The 15,920-nt window shown below is 47.1% G+C and overlaps 1 protein-coding gene across 1 annotated transcript in view; it reads left to right on the top strand.

The window, feature by feature from the left end:
- LOC144772230 (cystathionine beta-synthase-like) overlaps nucleotides 1-15,920 on the top strand; it is a 175,312-nt gene that overhangs the window by 76,540 nt on the left and 82,852 nt on the right. Inside the window, exons 2-3 of the mRNA XM_078656382.1 lie at nucleotides 1,397-1,698; nucleotides 8,456-8,562. Of these exons, the coding sequence (XP_078512508.1) occupies nucleotides 1,403-1,698; nucleotides 8,456-8,562 (403 nt within the window). The 5' untranslated portion in view covers nucleotides 1,397-1,402. The remainder of the gene's footprint in view (nucleotides 1-1,396; nucleotides 1,699-8,455; nucleotides 8,563-15,920) is intronic.

Genomic DNA, 15,920 nt, shown 5'->3' with positions numbered 1-15,920 from the left:
AGGCCATCTGCTGGTATAATTCTAGAGAATCCTAATTATTTATTTATTTCAGTTTGGTAAAATTCTAGAGGTGCTTGGCCTCAAGGTTCTGAGGGACACAGGGTCACCCCCTTTTTTTCTTAATGGTTGTACGTTTATGACATGTTTTACTTTTACTAAGATCGCTTTGTGATGGTTCTGACAGTCGTCCAGTGGGCTCTGTCAGGTGAAAATAATCCCTTGTAGATATGACCCAGTGCCAGGGGGCACCATGTATAATATGTGTTTAATATTCTAATGTGTTTTATGATAATACAAAGGCTATTTGTGATATAAAAAAAAAGAAAAAAGAGTAACATTTTCCCATTGTTAGACGAGTTTGCGGAGCCGCCTATGAAGTGAAACTGTGGCCTTGGGCACTTTTGCAAAAAAATGCGTTTGTCTGTCAACTTGACAAACAGAAGGTTTTTTTTGTGTAAGTCCCCCACAACCTGCTCTCACTTTAATGGCAAAAGGGACGCAGCCACTATCATTGTGAAAGCGTGCCATGGGGCACTTTTGCAGAAGTTGCATTTAATGCAATACAATAGGTTTTGCAGTTTGCAAGAGTTTAAGCTACTGGCATTGTCCTTTACAATATCAATGGCTCGAACTCTCGTAAATGCGAGACCTACTGCATTGCAAATGCTTGTCCTTTCTTCTTCTCCTGTATTATTTCTTCCTTTTTCTTATCTGAATCTACTTTTTATTCTATCTGTCTCCTCCTGTTCCATCTCAATCTGGGTCCGATTCACAGAATGAATTTAAAACTAAATCCTAAACTTACTCCTATTTGGTATTCACAGAATGCACTTACTTCTTTCGGTATTTACAGAATAGATTTAAGACTACTAACTTTACGTCCGCACTCGGGCCGGAAATTCCGGCCCGGAGGCGGAGCTTGCGGCCCGGAGGCGGAGCTTCCGGCTTGGGGGCGGAACTTGCGGCCCAGAGGCGGAGCTTCCGGCCCGGAGGCGGAGCTTCCGGCCCAGAGGTGGAGATTTCAGCCATGGCTAAATCCCCACCTCCAAGCTGCAAGCTCCGCCTCCGGTCCGCAAGCTCCGCCTCCAGGCCGGAATTTCCGGCCCGAGTGCGGACGTAAAGTTAGTAGTCTTAAATCTATTCTGTGAATACCGAAAGTAGTAAGTTCACTCTGTGAATCCCGAAAGTAGTAAGTGCATTCTGTGAATACCAAATAGTAGTAAGTTTAGGATTTAGTCTTAAGTTCATTCTGTGAATCGGGCCCTCTTTCTCTCCCTCCAAGCGTCCCTCTTCCTCCATGCTTTGTCCCTTCTCTATGCACACTCTGGGCATGAACATGTGACATGCATGTTTTTGTTGTGTTTTGAGCTCTACACATGTTTCTCTTTTATTTCAGCTCATTATGTCGTCCGCCACCTCAGTCAAACGCAACTCCATCCCACCAGAATTCCGTCCGGTTCCTGTTGTCCAACTCATCAACCAATGGGAGGAGACCCTGAAGCTGGAACCCCCGGCGTGGGAGTCCACGAACCGCAAACTGACGAGGGCCCGGTCACACAGCGCGTCATGGAAACCGGCAGGAAAGTGCCCGGTGCAGAAAGGTGAAGAGTGGGTCCCACCCAGTGCCCCCAGCAGGTGCACCTGGAGGGCAGGGAGACCCCTGTCCGACTCGCCCCATCACTACGAGAAGAAGGCGCTGTGAGTATCTGGCCTGGGCGACCAGCTGTTGGCAGGCCCCGTGTTGCGGCAACATCTCACCTTCTTCAGGGCATAGCTCGATCACGGGGATCGTTAACTTGGGGGCACCCTCAACTCTATTACTATTTATTTATTTATTTTAAAAACTTTTATAACGCGCTTCATTACCATGGGGTATCCTGGCGCGGTGAGTAGTTCTGCCTCGAACATTTGAGTACGTCTGTTATAGTGGAGCATTAAAAAGATAGGTCTTAAGATCTTTTTTGAAGACAGTGATGTTTGGAGAGGCTCTAAGAGAGAGGGGGAGGGCATTCCAAGCATAAGCTGCCTTGACTGAAATAGATTGGCCTCCCAATCGAGCATATCTATATTTAGGCACAATCAGTTGGCATTGGTTAGCCGATCGCAGGGCGCGATTAGGGATGTAAAATGAAAATCGTCTCCGCAGATACATCGGGCCCTGGCCATGTGCAGCTCTAAATGCCAGCACCAGAATTTTAAACAAAATTCGGTGTGGTACCGGGAGCCAGTGCAAGCTACGTAAGTGGCTCCGCACACTCGTCCTCCTAGGGAGCGAGAAAAGCAGGCGTACATCGGCATTTTGTATCACCTGAAGGCGATGAATCATATACCCAGGCAAGCCGCAAAATAAGGCGTTGGCATAATCGAGCCTAGACAATATCAGGGCTCGGAGAACAGTTTCCTTAGCAGCCCTGGGAAGGAGAGGAAAAAATCTTCTCAGGGTCTGCAAGGTGCCAAAGCAGATACCCGTTAATTTTTTTATGTGATCCGAAAACTTCAGGTCCTGGCCGAACCACACCCCCAAGTTCTTAGCTGGGCCCCCCATCACATTAGGACAGGGTAGGTCTGAAGGCCAGATCTCGTCCTTGAAGTTAACCGGAAAGGAGCCGAAAAACAAGACCTCCGACTTGTCTTCGTTGCACTTAAGCTGGACTTGTGCAAGCCACCGAAAGACTTCCGACAGACAGAGCTGGATGGCTGATGGATCCAACACACCCTTAGGCCAGGTGAAAAGCAGCTGTGTGTCGTCAGCGTATGCCATTATTTTGGCTCCCAGCTGTTCCGCCAGATAGAGTAGGGGGGTCATATAGACGTTGAACAATAAAGGGCTCAACGTAGACCCCTGCGGAACTCCAGTTGTCAGTCTCTTTGGGGCCGAAGAATGAGGGGGCAGCCAGACTTGCTGAGTTCTATCACTCAAAAATGATGAAAGCCAATCAAGGGCCAGCCCTGAGATGCCAATGGCACCCAGTCTTGCGGTAAGGAAGGCGTGGGGCACCGTGTCGAAGGCAGCAGAGAGGTCCAATAAAATCAGGACCGCTCTGCCGCCCCCATCCAGGCACTCCCGAACTGCCTCGGAAACCTCAACCAGAGCCGTCTCGGTACTGTAGGCCGCCCTGAAACCCGACTGAGCAGGATGCAGGGCGTGAGAGGATTCGATGAAGCTGTCCAGCTGCTTAAAGGCCACCTTCTCACACACCTTAGCTAGAGCTGGCAGTAGTGAGATAGGCCGGTAGCTCGATGGTATTGATGGATCTAGACCAGCCTTTTTTAACAGCGGAAGCAGTTTTGCCTCCTTCCAGCTTCTCGGAATCGAGGCAGTGGAGAGGGAGAGGTTGACAATCTGGGTCACCTCTTGCGCAATGGTATCCACTATCCCTCCCAAAACCCTGGCAGGACAAGGGTCCGAAGGAGATCCGGACTTTAAGGCCGCCAGGATTTGCCGTATGTCAGATTCCGATGCTGGCCGGAAGGCAGCAAACTGAGCCGCAGGACATCGTCTATCAGGTGGTGAAAAGACAGAAGAGGTCACAAAGGCCTTTTGAGCAGCTTCCAGGTCCAGTTGGATTTTTTTTATTTTGTCCGTGAAGTAGCAGGACAGTTCTTCACACCATGGTGCAGAAGAAGGAAGCAAGGATTGGGCGGCACCAGGGGATATAAAGTTTTGGACAATCGAGAAGATCTCTTTGCTGTTGTTATCCGCCTTCTCGATTCGGTCCGAATAGTACCTGCTTTTAGCTGCCTTGATCGCGGCATAATAATCCTTTTGTGCAGCCCGTAAGGTCTTCTTATCGGCTGGCAGATAAGCATGTCTCCAAACTCTCTCTAGTTTCTTGCAAACCAGCTTCTGTTCTCGCAGGGTATGCGTAAACCATGGTTGAGAGGGTCTTGATCGCAGGCGACGGATGCCTCCCACATTAGTGGAGGCTGCGGAGCCATTCGCAATCCAGAGGTTAAATGCATCGTCCGCCGCTTCCATTTCTGTCGGCGGGTCCGGACGGGTGCAGGAAAGGCACTCAATTAATGATGTCAGATTAATTCGTGGCCTATGTACCAGAGAAGGAGTTTTACACGCGTCCTTATCCAACTACCAAGTGAACTTAATCAAACAGTGGTCGGACCACAGCACAGGTAAGGGAGGAGACATACTAATGTCAAAGTTGGAGCAAACCAGATCCAAAACATGGCCACCCACATGTGTGGGGGCATCCACCCATTGAGTAAGATGGGCCATGCTATAAAGTCTCACTGAGGCGAGTAGCTACAGTGGAATCCCCTAAGTCCTCGTGAATATTAAAGTCACCCAGTAAAAGGAACCGGGGAAACCGTAGGGCTCGTGGCACAATGACCTCCTCCAGGCTTCCAATAAAATTGCCAATATAACCTGGGGGGCGATAGACTAGCGTGCCGCCTAGGGTAAAGTGCGGAGTGAGCTCCAGACAAAAGTGAAGAAGTTCTGCCTCCACCAACTCATCCAGATGTTCACATGTAAGGGTCCAGTGATCCCGGTAGATCACAGCCACCCCTCCACCTCTTCCCTGTTGGCGATCAACGCGGCAGATCCTAAAGCCACGGGGAATAGCCAGCTCAACTACTGGGGCGCAGGAGTCGGTCATCCAGGTCTCAGTGACAAAGAGCAGATCCAAATCATTTTCTGCTAAAAGGTCAAAGACCTCCGCCGAGTGGCACACCAGTGATCTGGCATTGATTAAACCCGCATGAAAGTTCTTAATATCATGGCCGGATTGGGTGGACAGGGGTCAGGGCTAAGAAGGTGGTAGTTGCAGCAAGAGCAAACTCTGGAACAGCTATCCAGAGCCACCCAGGTATGCGCTGACTCACAAGCAGGAACGTTCAGAGACCTGACAGCTTCCGAAGAATACCGGAGGACATCCTGCGGGGTAGAGGTTGGAGAGAAACTGCCAGGGGTCATGGCCCTGTGCCCGGCCGGAGCACGGACGGGCACAGACGGGCCCTCCTTTGGCGCTCCTTCGGCGCGCATACGGCGCGCCCTCTGCGCGCGTCCGCTGCGCGCACGCCTCATAGTAACGTTAAATAGGGGCGGTCGATCAAAAGGCTAGAGCGTCAACCCCTGTGCAATGCGGCCCCGCCTCACTTCCGGGGACCGCTGGGGCCGAACGCTAAGGGCGGAGACATATAGCAAAAAGGTTGAACGAGGATCAAGCTATGGGGGAGTGACCAGAACCAAATCCCTGAAGTACCAGGTAACAAAATGCTCCCAAAGTATCAGCGCTATGGTAGTGACCAAATTTAAAACCAAATAACTATAAAAAGCGGCGAGTTTAAAATTTAGCGGAGCTAGGTAGAGCCAGCAACCAGTGGACCAGTGCGATTTCAGAGCGAGCTAAGAGCCAGAACATGCACTCAAAAACGGGGTCAGACACTATTCCCAACCCCTCAAGAGTCCTACGTCTTCTCAAGGTCTGCACATACTCCTGCCTTCTAAGCAGACAGAGAAGCAGGAGTAATTCTGGGTGTAGATCAGTTGTAAAGCTCAGGTAAGACAGGGGGGACCAACTGCTCACAACAGATAAAGAACAGATAGGTCGGGCAGGTGGCTAACTCTTCGGGCTTTTGTTTTCTTCTGCGTGGCTCGCCAGAATCAACAATTTCAACACTATTTTGTTCATTTTTACCAGTGCGCTATGCCGTGCTTTCACTTTAATAATACCGCCCTAGTGCCTTGCTTCTCTTCTGCAATGGGAGGGCAGCAGTTCTGCTTCTTACTGGGACCTCAAATCCACCTTCTCTACTGTAAGTTCATTTCTATCTCATTTAAACATTTTTAAACTATTTCTAATGTATCTGAAATCCTGTATCGCACTGGTGTCCCAGTGTTTTGTTTTAGACTTATTGGGCCCGATTCACAGAACAAACTTAAGACAAAATCCTAAGCTTACTACCATTTTGGTATTCACAGAAGGCACTTACTCATTTCGGTATTCACAGGAGGCACTTACTCATTTCGGTATTCACAGAAGTTAGGAGTCCTAACTTTACTACGCCTAAACTGGGAAAAATCCTAACTTTAAGACTTTCGGTATTCACAGAAGGCATTTAGGAGTCCCAACACCGCTATGTGGAGGTGCGGCATCTATAATTGCAAGTTTAAGCTGCCTCAGCATGCACGATTGACACAGTGCGCTGCTAGAATTACATGAACTACGGAGCGACCTTTGAATACAAGAACCACGTACGTCTTGATTCGGTTTCTGACTCAAGGACAGGTTAAACTTTCCGCACCTCCACATAGCGGTGTTGGGACACGTTCCATTTTTCCTGATGGACCTACAGGACCCGTTATTTAACATTCCTTGAGACCACAGCCCTTGGTACTCACCCAACTCAGAACCTTGATACTCCCCACCCCTGTCCTGAAGAAGACCCGCTGCTGAAGACTGCATGCACCCTTGCGCAATAGGGTCGAAACATCGACACACTTGTATAGGCCTACACCCTACCTCTGCCCCTTACTCCTGACCTACAGATGAAGTTACACTGTGAATTGAAACAGTTCAACTAATGTTTTTTACGCAACTGTGGTTATAGGGGTAGGCTGAAATACTTTAAGGGAGACTATTTCCAACCATTGTAGGTCCCCTTTTGTTTTCTCAAATATTTGAATCTCCTGAATACAACTTCTTCCCTTTTTTCTTTATTCTTTCACATGAGCACTAACTTTCCACGTACTTCGTTCTCGCTGATGATAACCATAAAATATTGTACATTAAAATAACTAATTGTGGTAAATTGAAATATTTCTTTGTGTGACTGAATAAACGTAAGTTATCAGTCCTTTTTGGAAGTGTTTTTTCTGTGTGTGCCTATGATCTTAGGTGCCTTAATGACTATACGCATTCAATGATGACGTTTTTGAATTGTAAATTACAATAGTCTGGGACCATTGTTTTTCTGTATCCCATGTACGACAGCACTTGTTGCTGCGTTTTAGTACGTTTCGATCCAATTGAGCTAGAAACATCATTTTTTGCTAAAATGTGGAAGCACACACCTTCTGCCCAATTAAAACAAGTACTCCGGTCAACACACATTCGAGCAAAGCCAAACCCCTCTCTGTCGTACTCTTGAAAGCTCTTTTTTAGGTTGATTGCATTACCTCTGGTGAACCAGACCTAATTAGGGACAGTGCATAACATTCAGTGGAAGGGGAAGGAGAAGGGGGTCAAACAAAAATAAGGTTGAAGTGGGTTGGTTCGGAAAATGCTGGTTATGGGGAACTGTTTTTGTGAATTATTCTTAAAGACAATAAACAGAAACACAAAAGACAGATAGAGGGAGGTGGAGGGATAGAAGCGTAGGGGGTGGCAGAACTCGCAGAGTTTACTCTGCAGAATTCAGCGAATTTACCTAAAAACTCAGCGGGATTCTGAGAGTCTGTTGTGCTGCTATGCTGATTTTTAGCGCTGGGAGCTTGTCTTGTAATTAAAATCAGCTCGAATGGCACCACGCTGCACGCCAGAGTGCGCTGTTTTTTTAGGCCGCTCCAGTTGATTTTCTACTCGACCTGCAGCTTTCTCAACGCGAGCGGCAGCTTTCTCAACGCGAACAGTAACGATCTGCTTCTTTGAGAAATCTCCCTGGGAAACGGATTAGTGCTAGTTTCTTCTTACTCCATAACTTAACTTCTGCGAGCCGTGCGCGTGAAATACTCCCCCAAGTGCCGGTTGGCAGAGTTTTTTCCGAACTCCACGCTCCAAGCTGGGCGTGGAGCGGCCATAACTCCGCAAACTCCGCCGGCGGAGCAGAGGTTATCTCCCACCCCTAAAGAAGCGAAAGCAAGGAGAGTAAAGGGAAAGATTGGGGCATAAATCATGGAGGAGGTTTGGAGGGCCCCCCAGAGAAAAGGAAATAACGGAAACGGGCGACTACTGCAGCGAGCGCAGCGAGCGCAGGAGCGGGTCGAATCAGAATTGATCCCAAAAAAACAAAAATGTAGACTAGAATTTTGAGATAACAGTCATTGACTGAATTGAATTCTAATATTTGTTGAATGCCATTTATCTTGGACATTTTGATAAAACTAGATAAATGGATCCGCCAGGCTGTTTTGGTCATAGATGATGTATGATCGTATGACAGAAAGATGTGTACAAGTGATGCGGACATCATGGGTCCATGATGTCCAGGATGCCCAGGTGGTCAAGACAACCAAATGTGGTTCTGAGTGGGGTCCTCAGGTGGCAGGGGGGTCTTCAACACCACCTTGAAGGTTCCAAGGGGGAGGAGGGTGCCCTTTGAAGAGGATCAAGGTAGCGGCTTAAGGAAGCGATCTGAAGTGGGAATTGTCACAAAGTACGCGGAGGTGAAGAGACGGGGTGGGCGATCTCAGCAGACTCGCGGGGGGCACAGAGCCCCCATCACAGCCTGGCCCCTCTGAGAGCACATTTTGATTCCATGCTCTTTTTTCCCCCAGGTCGAAGGAGCTGCAGATTTCCCCCAGTATCCTCTCTGTGGTGGGCCAAACCCCCCTGGTTCGAGTGGCCAAGATTGAGAAGGCTTTCGGCCTCAAGTGTGAACTCTGTAAGTACGGGCACTCAGGTCCCAGTGCAGACCGGGCAATGGTGTGGAGGGGAGCGGTGCTGAGGGAGGGTGGGGAGGGGCACTGTGACAGGAGTGGGGAAGCGCCATGGTTGGGAGGGGCACTGTGATACACTGGGGAAGGGTTTTGTGGAAAGAGGGTCACAGTGGGAGGGAGCGGTGGGCCACAGTGGCATGGATGCAGCCGCAGTCGGTAGTGGGAGTTCCTGCAGGGCGGTGACGTGGGGAGGGGCAGGGTGGGGGGGTAGTAATGTATTTATTACGGAGGTATACAGGTAAGTAAACATTTCGTTGCGTGCACTGCATCACCAAATGCGATGCAGTGCGTGCAACGACATTTGTTTTATTTATTTATATGTTTACTTACCTGTTAAACTTTGTAATCCATACATTACTACCCCCCAACCTGCCCCTCCCCCTCCCCACGTCACCGCCCTGCAGGAACTCCTACTACCAACCGCAGCTGCATGGATGGGAGGAGGGGCACTTTAAGCTGCTGCGGCTGCGATGGTGGCCCCTGCCGAAGGGAGAGGGCGGCTGTGATGGGACAGGAGGGTACTTGGACAGGCACAAGAGAGTTACTTAACCTTTCCTTACGCCTGCTTCAAAACTGACTTAGCCAGGATATCCTATGTAAGGTGGATATCATGGCTAAGTATGCCTTGCCCTATCAGCAAGCTTTCGCCAAACCTAGTGCGATTATTGCTGTATTTCCAGCAATAATCACACATTTGGCAGCTTGCGCTCTGAATTTTATCGCTTTGGAGATAAGCGTTGCTGATAGCACACTTTCTCCGCGATAAAATTCAGAGTTGGCCGTCGATAACTATCCTCGCGCTAAGAGCGCTGAGCGATAATTATCGCATGGCCTTTATGATATGCCCCAAAGTTAGTTCCAAATACATCTCTAAACAAATCTTGTGTTTAAGTCTGTGCTCTGTGTCCCAGGCTGCCTGCCCCGCCTCGCTCTGAAGCAGTAGATGGGACCCAGGCAGTAAATCAACTTTCTGAACTGTGATGCATGAAGCAGGGCTGTCCGTCCCACAGCCCGTCTTTGCCATTCTAGTCTATGGTAATATCCACTATAGGCCAGTGACGCTTTCAGCAACACTATTTTGGGTCGCTGTCCCTGCGTGAGGGCGGCCGTCCGTCATTCACAGGCATCGATCCCACCGTTTCCCATTCGTCACTGATAGGAGTCGAGGCAAGCACGTGTGATTTGGTGCCCTGTCCTCCGTAATAGTACATGTTAGAATGTTAATAGTGTGTTATGTGGTCCTGCTAACCTCCACCACTGGTTGCAGGTGCCTGTCCCTGTTAGAAGGGGTACAAAAGGGGGTGGTGATGGACGGAGCATCTGAACCAATCAAACACTCACACCCAGTCAACAGATCTGGGTTTGATCCATCACCGTTCTTTAGCCCACTCTGCCACCCCAGTTCAGACATGGCTATATGCAAATCAGTCTGACCCTGTGCCTCATGGGAACAGTCCAGCCCGAACTGCCAAGCCATGCCTTCCCTGGACCAGAAACAAGCTTCTGAGGACCGGTTTCTGGCTTTCCAGCCGTCTTCAGCCCGGCTTGCTTGAATCCAGTGGCAAAGTGAGCAAGGGACTCACGTCTGAGCATACCCTGCCACACTTATGGCGGCCAAAGCGGTCCAAAAGGGGGTGGTGATGGACGCTGCTGCATTTGTTCCCCCGTGAAATTGATCCAAAAGACAAACAGGGTTTTTGTTCCCTTGTGAAGTTGATCTAAATATCCAAGTCAAGTGCAAAGTGGCAAATATATGCTTGTAGTTAAAACCGATAGATGTTATATGGCACGAAAACTGGCCCCGTCTTCACGCCCTTAACATTAATGCCAAAACATGGATTGCTTCATGAACAGCGAATGTTTTACATGTTTTACTTACGCTTGCATTCCCCAAGAGTTAACTATTTTTTCATGTTGTGTTTATTCTTCTTTTTCTGTGCACACTGTGAGCCATGTCACGTGTTTATTGGGGGCTTTGATTGAGAGCTCTGATGCTGAAGCCAAAGTGCAGTGCCTGTCAGTGGGTTGGTCTCTCACTTGAAAATCTGTGGAAATGTGTGTGAAGGGAGTGCACGGATGGCAAAATATTTACAGGGCAAAAGAAGATAAATTGCTTACGTGTGAGTGAGTGCAGTGCATGTTTGGAAGTGGTGAAGTGAGGGAGATGCAAGGAAGAGCTTTCGGGCAAGAGTGAAAAGAGGGTGCTGAAGAGGAAAGAGAGGCGGATGAATACATGCAGATGGACGAGATGTCCAGAGAATAAGGATGTACATATCTAACATAAAAACGCGCATAACTGAACGACACAACTCTTGCGACAGGCCACAATACTATTAAAATTTCAGAATTGAAACATTTTCAATGTCACTTATTTATAACAAATCTTTTTTGTTACTCAAAGTCAAAAGTCAAAACAAAGCTTTATTCGATTTCCATCAGAAAGATCATTAAAGTAGAGCAATTCTTTAAATCAGATTTCAATTCTAAGAAAAGGATGTTCTGTGCTGTTACTCATTTATCTTAAACAGCTAACAACCATTGGCAAAGCCAATTGTCCTGACAGGTTTTAGGTGTATGTCAGTTGTTGTGTTATATATCTGGAGGCAATTACATCTCAGAGCACAACTAGAATACCAGTTGGGTGGCACACTATGGGAATCACAGACATTCATTTTACGTGTTCCTCTTTTACAGAACCCCCACTTTTTTCACCCCACTTGAAGACCTGCCTGCACATATTTCTATATGACTGATTGCAGCCAGCAGCTGTGGGTGCTTCGCGATGCCCGGGTAGAGCATTTATTTCCAAAGTCGATGCCACTTGCAGTGCAAGACGCTCGGGAAGCCCACATTTTAAAGGGCTGAAGTTGTCGTGCTGTACAATTTCCACATTACAGTAACTGTTGAACATATTAATGCAGTAAGATATGAGGCAGTTTTTAATGTATATAATATTTCATGATTATACTTCCCCTTGCTTTATAAGCTTTGCGTTATCTCTAAAGTCATTCACTTTAAAATGCACCTTTTGCCAATCTTTTCTCAATTTTTTTTCTTAGGAGTAGGATCCACCCTGGATCCCACACTTGCCCATTACGCTGGCTCGTGTAGCTTGCTACATAAAAGTCATACCCAACTTTTACACCTCACCTCTTTCAAATGTCACCAGCCGCCACTTCTGGGCAGTTTCCTGCAGGTGCCGGAGTTTACCACTGGTGCCCCAGGGCCACAACCCTACTTCACTCTGCTGGATAACCACGTCACTCGGTTAAGACTCTGGGGTCTCTGTAGGTGCTGAGGGACACCAGTCAAGGTATGATCCGGGATGTCAAGGGAATTAGCAGTCCAGAGTTAAAAACACAATAAATACCACTTAATAACGTCAATGCGCAGTCGTTATATATTTATTATCACAAGTGAGATAAAATAAGGTATGCATAGGAAACCAGAAGGTGGTCGTACCTTTTCAGTCTGAGATATAACCTCAAACCCGTCCGCGGCTTCTATGCGCTGCTAGGTCGTGGACTTCCTGTAATATCTGCCTTTTGTCCAGTGTGATCCTATGCGGCTGTGCTCGGCCATCTCTGGGGTCAGTGGGAGAGCTCGGATCTCCACTCTGGACAGGGCTACAGTTTTGTACATATAACTGGCTTCAAATCTAGTACTTGTCCATCCTTGGGTTCCAAACTGGACAACTCATGGGGTTGAAGCCTAAGCAGCTGAGTTTATAGCACCTAAAGTACAAATGCAATGTGTCCCACTAAAATGGCCACAAATGCACTAAACGGACAACATAGGGGCAGATTTACAAGCCCCTTGCAACACTTTTACGCCACCGTTATGTCACTTTTGAGACGCAGCGACGGCATAAACAATGCGCCACATTGTAATACATTTGCAACGTGACGCATCTAGGGAGATGCGTCACGTTGTAAAGCCCTGCGCTCCATTATACCTGGGTCAGGTATAATGTCTGCAGGGTGGGCATTGTGACGTAAGAAAGCCTTGTAAAAGTGATGCAGTGAAATCTACAAGATTTCACTGAGTCACTTCTACGATGCCACAGCGTCAAAAACTTATGCCTGCTTAAAGCAGGCGTAAAGAGTGACGCAGCATAAAAGGAATAGGCATTCCTGAGCATGCTGGAGTTGTGTCGTGCTTGCAACATGACTCCAGCAATGCTCTGCCTTTATGCCAACAGATACGTAATGCAACTGTCAATCCTTGCACCACAGTGCGCCACATTGTAAATGCGACGCATCCATGGTGGCGCAATGGTTTTTTTTGCGTGACGCAAATTAACTGACGCATCTCTGCTGATATGCAGAGATGCGTCAGTTTTTGTAAATCTGCCCCAAAGAGTCCATGACAATGAAGTCACTAGTGCGCCTAAAAATATGTGAATAAAGACAGTGAAGATGCGCCTGTGTCTGGTTAGCGGTGCCATACAAAAGTCGCTGGGATCCACAAACGGTTTAGGACCCAGCCGCTTGTGCTTTAATTCAAGGGGTCAGATGGGGCAGTGGGCCGGCGCCCACTGCAAAGTCCCAGCTGTACCAAAACCCTTCATGCGCTGTTTCTCGTGATATATCGCATGCGGTTAAGATCCTCTGGTGATTTGAGCATCTACGATACTCGAGGCTCCCGGGGCAACCACTCGTGAATTTCGATGCAAATCCACATCGACAAACATTGGTAGACAGGAATTTGCGCCATAATCTTACAACTCCTCAAGGCATGTTTTAATTTCTCCTTGTTTTTCCAATGTTGCATGTGTGCTGCATTGCTCAGCACGCACACAAACTGGGAAAAGCCGTAAGGCATTGTTTTTATGCTGGAAGTGACCCCTTCCTGTACAAAACCTATACTTCAGAGAATGCACTCACTCTTGCACTATGGCACAAGGGTTGTAGGTCCATTCTTTTATTATACAGTTAATTAAAACCATAACATACAAACATCATATTGATACTTAATAAAATTTAAGGATTAAAAAACTGTATACACATTTATAAAATCTGGCAATACGAAATAAATGTCAATTCCAAAAGCAGCATTTCAGGTTGATGGCAATATATCACAATTAGCCGTTTTAGTCCAAAAGGGAAGTGTGTAGAATGAAAGACAATAGCAAAAGTGTCACAATGCTTATTACTGATGGTTAACTTTCTTCAACCTTCATTTATGCAATAAGAATAGAGCTTGTCAGTTTCTTAGCTCTGGGCATTATGCAGTGCAGTTAAAATAATGTTAACAAACTTCCCAGCCCTTGCTAGAACTTGGGTTAAATTATTACTGAAGCACAAATCAGATGCTTCCCTGCAATGTCTCAGTATCTTTTCCCGATAGACTGGGAGCAGTAGACGTCGACGATCGTTGGCAAGATGAGGGCAACAGCATGACAGGTGTAACCAGGACTCATGTGGATAATTGCAGAGCCTACACGTTAGCTGACCATTACGCCGACCCTTTGACCCAAAACAGTGCAGCAATTTTGGTGCAGCGTCGCCTTGTGTCAAAGAATGGTAAATGTAGGCCTCAATCTCACACACTACCTGTCGCAGGCGGTCACTCACTTTCACTAACGTACACATGCGTACACATGCAAAGACACATGCTCACACGTACACACGCTCTCTCTCACATAAGCACACTCTCACCCGCAAGCATACACACAACATACATTTAAACACATTTTTACTTACCACAGCTGCCACTAAAGTTTCATATAAGTATGCTCCATGTTTTTCTTTAGATTAATATTGGACACTACAATTTTATTCACTAATATTATAATGAAAAATGAGCAGCAGAAAAATCGAAATATAAACGCATGGGGCCTCATTTAAAATGATTTGTCATAGGGCAGCTCCACTAGGCTTCTTGTTCGGCTGCCCTACACTAAATTGGAAGCGCAGAAATTCACTATGGGGCAGATGTATCAACCATTTTGCGACTCGCAAAGGCCGAAATTCGCAGAATTTCGGCCTTTGCAACTCGCAAATGGTTGTTTTGCATGTTTTAGAATGTATCAAAAATTCGCAAACTAAGAAATCGCAAAGATTTGCGATTCCTTAATTTGCCATAGCATTTAAGGAATCGCAAATTTTGCGATTCCTTAAATGCTATGTATGAAGCATCATTTTTTTGCGATTTTTTGTTAAGGAATCGCAAATTACCACCAACTTGTGGTTGATGGTAATTTGCGAAGTCCTCAAAAAATGCACAATTGTGCATTTTTAAAGGTGGCGTGTGACGCACACACATGCCCATGGGGCATGTATGTGCCCCATATGCACACACATGTACATTTCAGGGGTGCAGCAGGGTGTCTTTCAGACACCCCTGCACCCTTGAAATAATTCTCACATTGCGATTAGCAAATTGCGAATTCACAATTTGAGAATTAGTTCAAAATCATTCCTATGGGCCTCGTGGCCCATAGGATTGCATGGGTAATTATTCCTTATTTGCGAATTCGCAAAATGCGAATTCGCAAATAAGGAAGTGTAAGGAATCGCAAAAAAATAGCGATTTTTTTAATACATTCCATTTTGCGATTTCTAAATAGCGATTCCTTAAAAATCGCTATTTAGGAATCGCAAAATTGAATCTTGATACATCTGCCCCTTATATTTGGGAGATATGGTGCATTCTTGTCCTTTCAGCATGCGCTGGCACACAATTCGGTGCCTAGCGTAACGCAGGCACCCTTTCACGTGGTGCAACGGTGTCTGTGTTGCATACAGGATTGTTTTTGTGCGGGAAGGGGCACCTTCTTGCACAGACACAATCCATGGAGGCATTTTGCTTGTGCATGTGTGCTGCCGAAGGCAGCACACATAGAAAGAGGAAGAAACGAGGAGAATTAAAGATATATCTCCTTGTTACGCCTGTCCTGGGGAGGCGTGCAGCTTTGACACATTCACAGGCTTACAGAGCCTTGCAAATCCTGGAATGTATTAAAATCCATGAGTGTTGAGTGGGAACACCCACCGCAACGCCCATGGAACACCTCCCTGACGCAGTGTAAGGCAACGCAGTGACTTGAGCTGCATTGCCCTGCACCATGCCTACGAGGGCATGAAAAGCCAGGCTTGGTGGCTTTGAGTGGCATCGTAGATATGGGTCTGCACTCTGCGACATCAGAACGTCCTAAAAATAGGCGCAACGGCTACGCAAGGGGCTTGTAAATAAGCTACTTGGAGCGCAGAGGGTGTTCCACAAATTTATCTGTGGACAAAACAGCATATTGGGCCATGCTAAGGAATTACCATAATATTTATCAAATCGGCACAAAGAG

Source organism: Lissotriton helveticus, chromosome 8, assembly GCF_964261635.1.
Source record: "Lissotriton helveticus chromosome 8, aLisHel1.1, whole genome shotgun sequence".
Lineage (NCBI taxonomy): Eukaryota > Metazoa > Chordata > Amphibia > Caudata > Salamandridae > Lissotriton > Lissotriton helveticus.
The sequence above is the reverse complement of the archived record's forward strand: the minus strand, read 5'-3'. Positions and strand labels throughout refer to the sequence as shown.